The sequence below is a fragment of the Oryza sativa genome, chromosome 5, assembly GCF_034140825.1.
Source record: "Oryza sativa Japonica Group chromosome 5, ASM3414082v1".
NCBI classification, from domain to species: Eukaryota; Viridiplantae; Streptophyta; class Magnoliopsida; order Poales; family Poaceae; genus Oryza; species Oryza sativa.
Window position 1 is genome coordinate 11,108,943 of NC_089039.1, and position 8,629 is coordinate 11,117,571.

The window sequence follows — 8,629 nt, forward strand, 5'->3', positions numbered from 1 at the left end:
GCCGCTCCAGGCTCGAGCCCACCCAGCCTTTGACTATTCTGAGTCGGAGGACGCGACCCGGGTTTCTCCTCAGGGTATATTTCTTGTATTTAAATTGACTTCCTTATGTGCGTGTTCCTCCTGACTTATCGAATTCTAGTTCTCGATCTACAGGTTTGAATAGCGAAACCGTGGAGTGCTGCGTCGGCCAATTGATGATCAGCGGCCCAACAACGGCGAGCAACGTTCCCGTCCCCTTTGCGAGAAGGGGGCAGCCGAACGCGAAACCGCCATCAATGTAAGTGTACTCGGTAGCCCTTTTGCATTTTTCTTCCAAGATCGCATTGTGACTTCATGAAGTGTAGGCTCTCCCTCTGACTGATATCATCGGGCCGCTCGTGGACCATCAGGTGGCGGCATCGCTGAAGGAGAAAGTCGCCAAGGAGGCATCTGATGTTGTTGCCGCTGCGGCCACAACGAGTGGCGGCAACGTTCCGTAAAAGGGAAGGCAATTCTCCTCTGTGATCGGACATCGTCGGAGGACGCCCACCCCCTCGGTAAGTTCTCCTGGTCCTTCATCGCGTAGTCGGGAATCTTCCACCTCATATCACGCCCGTTATACTCCAGGCCTCGGATGCGTCTCCCCCGCCTCCATGACGGCAGCGGCTTGTGACGCTTGGCGAGAAGTAAGTGGATGAACTTTGAGGTTTTATCACTTCATCGAGCTCTTGCAGCATGTCTCAATTCTAGCCTTTCACAGGGCGGCGCGGGCGAAAGCGGCGCAAGACGGGTCCGGAGGGACTTCCAGCGCGTCTCCTGCTATGGCCTCGACAGATGTCGTGGTCGTACCCAGGAGCCACGAGGTGACGCCGAGCGGCCCAGCCAGCGATCTCGCGGCAGGTCGGGGTCCGCCGACTGCCGTCCTCACATGGGAGGAGCTCCAGGTCGAGATAGGGCGCCTCCTCGAGGCTTGTGCTCGCGGTGTTAGCTGCGAGATCGCGGAGGCGAGGGCGGTGGCGGCGTCGTCGGCGAATGAGCGCGCCGACCGGCTGACGCGTGTCTGGCGGAGGTACGCGAGGACCTCCAGAAGATGAGGGAACTGGTGGCCGGCAACGAGCGACAATGGCAGGGGCTCGAGCATCGCATGTCAGAGCTCGAGAACAACTTGTCGGAAATCCGTGGCTCGTTGCGGGTCACCTACACTGGTCTGCACCAGCTCGCCGGGGAGTGCGGTATCAAGTCCACCATCCCGGCGAATCCCAATGAGTTCTCGCTGACGACTTCGCTTGCGGAGCTAGCGACGGCGATGGAGGCGATCCCCTCCAAGCACGCGGCCAGGATCGGAGAGGAGACATCTAACGGGATATATACCGGGGCATGCCATGTCCTTGCGTGTGTGAGGTTGGCGCATCTTGAACTCGATCTCCAGAAGATCTTGGATCAGGGGGCGGCCAGCGACGCGCGCAAGGATGTGATGGAAGAAGTCGGCGATCTGGGGGAGTCCCTCCTCCCGCTTTTTGAAGAGTAGGATTTCGACCCCCTTGTACTCTTTAGTCATGCTTTGTAAAACCCTCATTAGTTCTAACCGCCTTTGTGCGTGCAGTCATCACCTTAGTTTTCTTTAGCATTTTGATCTCGAGTACTTTGTTGTCGTTTGTAGAGGTGTTGATGTCGAGGATGTCCAGCAGCGCGGGCAGCCTAAGTTGCCAGTGATTGTTCCGGCACTTGCGTTCGAGCCACATGTGCCGGAGGGCGATGTAGATCAAAATTCGCCTGTGGAAATGGGCATGGCGACGACTCCCTTAGGTTAGTTATCTTTGTTTTCATCTCCTTTACTCTTCCGTCTGGATCGACTTGATTTGTTGTATTCTCGGGAGAGAAGAGCAGTTTGACTTAGTCGTTTCCATGCAGAGCAGACCTCGAGAGTGCGCTTGCTGACCAGCATCGTCGCATCCAGTATTGGAGGACGAAGTTTGAGGTCGTGGAACTCGAGAGGACTATGCTGGAAGTGAAGAAGGACCAGGCCGTGGAGACACTCCGAGGTCGTGAGGTGTCATTCAACTCGTATCTGAGGAGTTGCTGCACATCCATGTCAAGAGTCTGTAGAGAGCTCCGAGTACCCCGTGGGGATCCCGAGGAATCGGCGGTCGGATACATCTCGTGGCTGAATGGGGCCTGCGCCCAGCTCGAAGGCATCGGCCAGCGTGTCGACGAGGCCCTGAAGCAGGAGTGTCATCGATCAAGCCGATATGCCGGGGGGCATGTATTGGCTTGCATACAAGATCATCGTCCGTAGCTGCACCTCGAGTTCCTCCACAAAGGGTTTTCTCGTTCTCGGAGAACTCCTACGGAGATAGACGGCCTGGCGAAGTCGATGGCGCCACTGGCGGAGAAGGTCTTCCAGTCATGGACTGGCGTTGGTCTTCCTGGTAGTGTCCGTATCCTGTGACAAATGTCTTAGGGAAAAGTGTAATATAATTTTGGATTTTTATGGAATTGTAAGAAGTACTTGTGAAATAGAAAAGAAATCTATCTAACTAAGCTTTCTTACTCTGGACGTAGCGTGTAAGAGTGTCTTCTCACTTTACGACTTCGATCAGTCGTTTGAGTTATACACTCTCCCTAGCCCCCAGCCTTGTCATCGGAGAATTCTTCTCGGAAGATATGGCTCTCGGACCTCTGACCTGCCTCGGTTGAACAAGCACTGATCCTAGCCCCCAGCCGTGAGGTTGGAAAATTAATTTCCGATTACACAGCTTGGTTAATACGTACGGTGAGAACTCTTACACGACCAGATCTTACATGGTCTTTTGTCTTATCTTACATGGATCCGACAATGCCTTATCGGCTCTAGGCGTCCCCAGCCGAAGTTCCTTTAGGTTCCTCGGAGGCCTTGTCAAGACGGCGTAAAGGGACATGAGGATAGGTTTCAACGCTAGGTGTCATCTGGGTAAGGGATCATCAGGAAGGAATACTTTGATTGTAATATGTACCTGAAAATAGGCTTAATTGAAACTGTAAGATGTCTTACAAGTATGGATACTATTGACTTATACATAGAATTTACATAATTGATCAATGTTCCAAGAATATGCCAACTCACGACCATCGCCGTCTGCAATCTTGAATGCGCCTGGCCGCAAAACTTGTGTGATCGTGTACGGTCCTTCCCATTTGGGTGAGAGCTTGTTTCGCCCTGCTTGGATTTGAACCAGTCGGAGGACGTAATCGCCGATCGAAAGCGTGCGTGCTCGGATGCGCTTCTCGTGATAACGGCGAAGGGCCTGTTGGTAGCTGGCTGCTCCAACAGCAACTCGTTCGCGATGTTCCTCGAGTAGATTCACATCATCATTTCGCTGCTCCTCCTGATCCTCATCGGAGTACTTCTGTACTCGTTTACTTTGATGTCGTAGCTTGGTGGGGAGCATGGCCTCTGAACCGTACACGAGGAAGAAGGGTGTCTCCTTGTTAGACGTTGTCGGTGTGGTACGCACGGCCCATAGTACTGATGGGAGTTCTTCGACCCACTTCTTGTCATGTGACATGAGCCTGTCGTAGACGCGGGTCTTGATTCCTTGTAGTACTATGCCGTTTGCTCTCTCGACCTATCCATTGCTCTGAGGGTGAGAAACTGAGGCGAAGCAGATCTTGACTCCCAGCCTGATGTAGTAATCCTGGAAATCGGCACTGATGAACTGGGAGCCGTTGTCCGTTATGATACGGTGAGGCAATCCGAATATGCAAAATATCCCTTTGATGAATTTGATGGCGTTGTCGGCCTTGATTTCCCCCGTGGGTGTCGCTTCAATCCACTTAGTGAATTTGTCGATCGCCACGAATAGGAACCTGTAGCCCTATCCTCGTGGGAATGGCCTGAGTATGTCTAGCCCCCAGCACGAGAACGGCCAAGTAAGAGGGATAGTCTGGAGTGCTTGCACTGGTAGCTTTGTGTGTTTATTGTGGAACTGACAAGCTTCATACTGCTGGACCATGTCGCAGGCGTCTTTGAGGGCGGTTGGCCAGAAAAATCCTTGTCGAAAAGCTTTTCCGACCAATGTCCGACCGGCGGCGTGTGACCCACAGATCCCTTCATGTATGTCGAGGAGGAGATGTCTACTGTCGTCGGACGAGACGCATTTTAGGAGTACCCCGTTTGGTGCCTTCTTGTATAGATCGTTGCCGATCATACAGTTGATTTTTGCTTTATGGGTTATTTTTTTGGCTTCTGCGTCGTCCTCGGGCAACTCTTCGCTGCCTATGAATTTAATGAGTGGGGTGCGCCGGTCGTCTGTGGTCTCGATATCGGCAATGGCGCGCTCTACCTCTGTAGCCCCCGAGCTGATGTTGAGGGCGACCGGGCTATCTTCGCCGCTTGCCTCTTTCACTGATGGGCTTGTCAGGACGTCCAGAAAGGTACCAGGTTCGAGTGGCTCTCGTCTGGACGCACGCCGTGCTAGATCATCCGGCTCGATGTTATCCTTGCGGTATAGATGTCGGACCTCGATCCCATCGAACCTTTTTTCCAGCTTCCTGACTTCTGCGAGATACTTGGATAACTCGGGGCTAGAGCATTTGTAATCTTTATGCACCTTGTTCGCGACTAGTTCGGAATCCCCTTTCACAACCAGTCGCTTGACTCCAAGTGCAGCTGCAGCTCTTATCCCGGCGAGTAGTCCTTCGTACTCGGCTGTGTTATTAGTCGCCCTGAAGTTGAGGTGAATTGCATGCTTGAATTGATCTTCCGAAGGTGATGTCAAGATGAATCATGCCCCTGCTCCTTGGCTGTTGAGCGCGCCGTCGAACGCCATTATCCACGTTTCGTTGTCGATTTGGTTGTCTGACCTGTTATCAGGCATAGTCCAATCAGCTACGAAGTCAGCGAGTACCTGGGACTTGATGGCTGTTCGTGGCACAAAGTGGACATCAAACTGGCTTAGCTCGACTACCCATTTCGCAATGCGGCCAACAACGTCTTTGTTTCTCACGACTTCACCGAGAGGGAAGGAGGATACAACTGTGACCCTGTGGGCTTGGAAGTAGTGGCGTAACTTTCTTGATGTCATGATTACCGCGTAGAGCAGTTTTTGGATCTATGGATATCTTGTGTTTGCGTCGTGGAGGGCTTCGCTGACGTAGTAGACTGATCGTTGCACCTTCTCTCTCTCGACAACAATGACAGTGCTAACGGAATATGGCGTGGCGGCAATATAGAGGAATAATTCTTCATTAGGTTGGGGGGCAACAAGTACAGGGGGATTTGATAGGTAGCGCTTGAGTGCAATGAATGCCTCTTCGGCTTCCTGTGTCCATACAAATTTGTCTTGCTTCTTCAGCAGAGCGAAGAAAGGTTGTCCTCGCTCTCCCATCCTAGCGACGAACCTGCTTGGTGCCGCCATGCATCCGGTTAGTTTCTGTACTTCCTTGAGTCTTGTAGGCGACTTCATGTTCTCGATTGCCTTGATCTTCTCGGGATTTGCTTCTATTCCTCTGCCAGAGACGAGGAAACCGAGCAGCTTGCCCGATGGTACTCCGAACGTGCACTTCTCTGGATTGAGCATGAGGCGATATCGTCCGAGGTTGTCGAACGTTTCCTGCAGATCGTCAATCAATGAGTCACTTGTCCTGGTCTTGACAACAATGTCATCGACGTTGGCCTCGACATTGTTTCCGAGTTGGTCGCTAAGTGCGCCCTGGACCGTGCACTGGAAAGTGTTTCCTGCGGTTATTAGTCCGAACGGCATCTTAACGTAGCAGAATACCCCGAACGGCGTAATGAGTGCCGTCTTCTCCTCGTCCTCTTTCGCCATGCTGATTTGGTGGTAGCCGGAGTAAGCGTCGAGAAAGCTCAGCAACTCACAACCGGCTGTTCAGTCCACCAGTTGGTCTATTCGAGGAAGAGGGAAGTGATTCTTGGGACACGCCTTGTTGAGGTCGGTAAAATAGACACACATTCTCCATTTCCCGTTGACCTTCCGCACCATGACTGGGTTGGCTAGCCACTCTGGATGGAGTACCTCTCTGATAAAACCAGCTTTGAGAAGCTTGTCGAGTTCTTCTCGTATGGCTTGTTTTCGATCTGGTGCAAATCTCACGCAGTTTTTGCTTTACTGGCTTGGCGTCCGGTCGCACCATGAGTTTGTGCTCAATCACCTCCCTGGATACCCCCAGCATGTCGGACGGCTGCCAAGCGAACACATCAGCATTGTCGCGGAGGAAGGTGATGATCGCGAGTTCCTATTTCTCGCCTAGTGATGCCCCGATCTTGACGGTCTTGTCAGGGTTGGCACTGGAGAGTGGAACGATTTTGATTGCACCGTCCGGTTTCGCCGTCTTGTTTGTTTTGCTCACTTTCTTGGGTGGCTCAGCTGTGGTGGGTGGGCTGGGCGTGTGCTCGACCATGTCGAGGCTCCGCTTGTCGCATTGCACTGCCAGCTTAGCATTCCCTTGAATAGTGATTGTTCCCTTCGGTCCCGGCATCTTGAGCACTTGATACGCGTAGTGAGATGCGGCCATGAACTTCGCAAGTGCAATTCTCCCAATGATAGCATTGTATGCTGTATCGAATTCAGCGACATCAAAGGTGATCTGCTCCGTTCGGAAGTTATTTGCTTGGCCAAAAGTCATAGGCAACGTAATTTTGCCCAATGGTTTGGACGATGACTGAGGAGTGATTCCATGGAAAGGTTGATCGGTGGGTGTCAACTCGCTTCGTGGGATCCCCATCGCGTCCAAAGTGCTAGCGAAGAGAAGGTTGATTGAGCTGCCGCCGTCGATCAGAACTCGCGCGACCTTGATATTCCGAATAGTGGGTTCGACCACGATCGGATATCGCCCTGGGATGACAGCAGTCTTGGGGTGGTCCTCTTCTGAGAATTCTATCTTCTGCTCAGACCACTTTATCTTGGGCGCAGCTCCCTGCCATGTTGAACAGACTTCACGTTCCACTTTCTTGTATTCTCGCTTTGAGGAGTATGCTGTGGAACCTCCGAAGATGTGCGAGACATGGAGATCAGAGTCTGGGTATGCTGAGTCCGATTCCTGAGTAGCCGCCTTAGCGTCCTTCTCGGCCACACGTACTCGCTTGCCTTTTTCCAATGCCATGTGTTTTGCGAGCGACTTTTTGAAGATGAGGCAATCTTCTAGAGAGTGTCTGTCCGACTTGTGTATAGGGCACCATGTTTTCTTCGTGTCGCTGCTTTGTGGGTCTGGGCGCTTGGGAGGGTCCGCGTATTCTGTTGCGAGAACTTCCGCTTGAGCTTTCCTTTTCCCACTCTTGCGATTTTTCTTCTTGCTTGACTCAGGTGCGTCCTTGGCTGGTTTCTTCTCTCCTCCGGTCTTTGGTTTGTCGTTCTTGCGTCTCAGTGCGTCGTCCGCGTGAGCACATCGATCGACAATTTCGAATAATCTCCGAGTAGTCGTGACACACCTCGTTGCCAACTCCTGGGTAGTATAGCGATCTCTGACACCGGACTTGAAGGCGCAGATTACAGAAGCGTCGGTGATTTCGGGGATTGTATTTCTGCACTCATTAAAGCGTTGAACATAATCCTTCAAGGATTCACCCGGGTTTTGTGTCAACGCATATAGGTCGTCTTCGATCGTATGGCGCTTGTAAGTTCCTTGGAAGTTGGCAACGAACTGCTGCCATAGGTCTGCCCACGAAGAAATCGAGTAGGGCGGGAGATGCATCAGCCATGAACGCGCAGAGCCTTTCAATGCAGTTGGCAAATAATTCACCAACACGTTGTCGTCCGCTCCGGCAGCGTAGAGTACCGTGGAGTAAACCTGGAGGAATTCTTCTGGGTCGGTACTCCCATCGTACTTCTCTATTGCTCCTGGTCGGAATCTCTTAGGCCATCGGACATCACGTAGCGAACAACCGAAAGCTCTACACCCAGCGCTGGGGGTGGTGGGTTGTCGGCGATCGTACGTCCTTCGTGGATGTCTATCTGATGATGAGGATGAGGAAGATGACGACGATGGTGATGGGTCGCTTGGTTGCGGTGTATGATTACGAGGACGTCGGCCGGGTTCTCAAGAATCCTGTCGTCGTCTCCCATTGTTGTCTCGACGCCGATCTCCATCGTCGTCGTCATTATGGCGGCGTCCTCGACCAGTATCGCCTAGCGCCCGCCGTTCGCGATCGTCGTGATCGTGGTGGTGGTGGCGGTTATCACAGTCTCGGTCTTCGCTCGAACGGCCTCCTCGTTCTTCGTTATCATGACGCCGTGAAGAGACGCGATGTCGGGAATGGTTCTCGTTGTCTCGTGCGCGTCGCGCCTCTCGGCGGCCATTCAGGTGATCGCGGAGATCGCTGGTGCCGCGAGGTGGAGGGATGGCTCGATGAGGCGATTCCCGCTGTTCAGGGTTTTCGCCATTAGCACCGCCAGTTGGTGGCTGTTCCGGGTGCGCTGCAGCAGCGGCCTCTTCGAACGCGTTGCTGAGGTTGGTCACTGATTCCCGTAACCGTTCTGTCCACCGTGCGAGATCGTCGTTCAGAACGGGATCGTAGGGGGTTTCCGTCAGTATTGTGTTGACGGCCCTGATGTGCTGGGCCAGTGTAGTCACTTGATTCTCCACTTCCGCATTAGCGTGCGCTGACGTGCCGATCTCATCGATAGCCAATACCTCGCGCGGCGTACTCGTTGAC

The 8,629-nt window shown here is 52.9% G+C and overlaps 1 protein-coding gene across 1 annotated transcript; it reads right to left on the reverse strand.

Annotated features, from left to right (window-relative positions):
• Positions 1–6,213: 6,213 nt before the first annotated feature.
• On the reverse strand, positions 6,214–8,075 carry LOC136356624 (uncharacterized). The gene is made up of 2 exons (XM_066310872.1): positions 7,995–8,075; positions 6,214–7,827 (listed from the first exon to the last, which is right to left on the reverse strand). The coding sequence occupies exons 1-2, from the start codon at positions 8,073–8,075 to the stop codon at positions 6,214–6,216; spliced, it is 1,695 nt and encodes a 564-aa protein (XP_066166969.1).
• Between the last annotated feature and the right edge of the window lie 554 nt (positions 8,076–8,629).

Coding starts and splice junctions, on each gene's coding strand:
- LOC136356624 (XM_066310872.1), bottom strand. CDS start 8,075: ATGACGACGACGATGGAGATCGGCGTCGAGACAACAATGGGAGACGAC. Junction 7,828..7,994: donor AGAACCCGGCCGACGTCCTC/GTAATCATACAC, acceptor CGATGGCCTAAG/AGATTCCGACCAGGAGCAAT.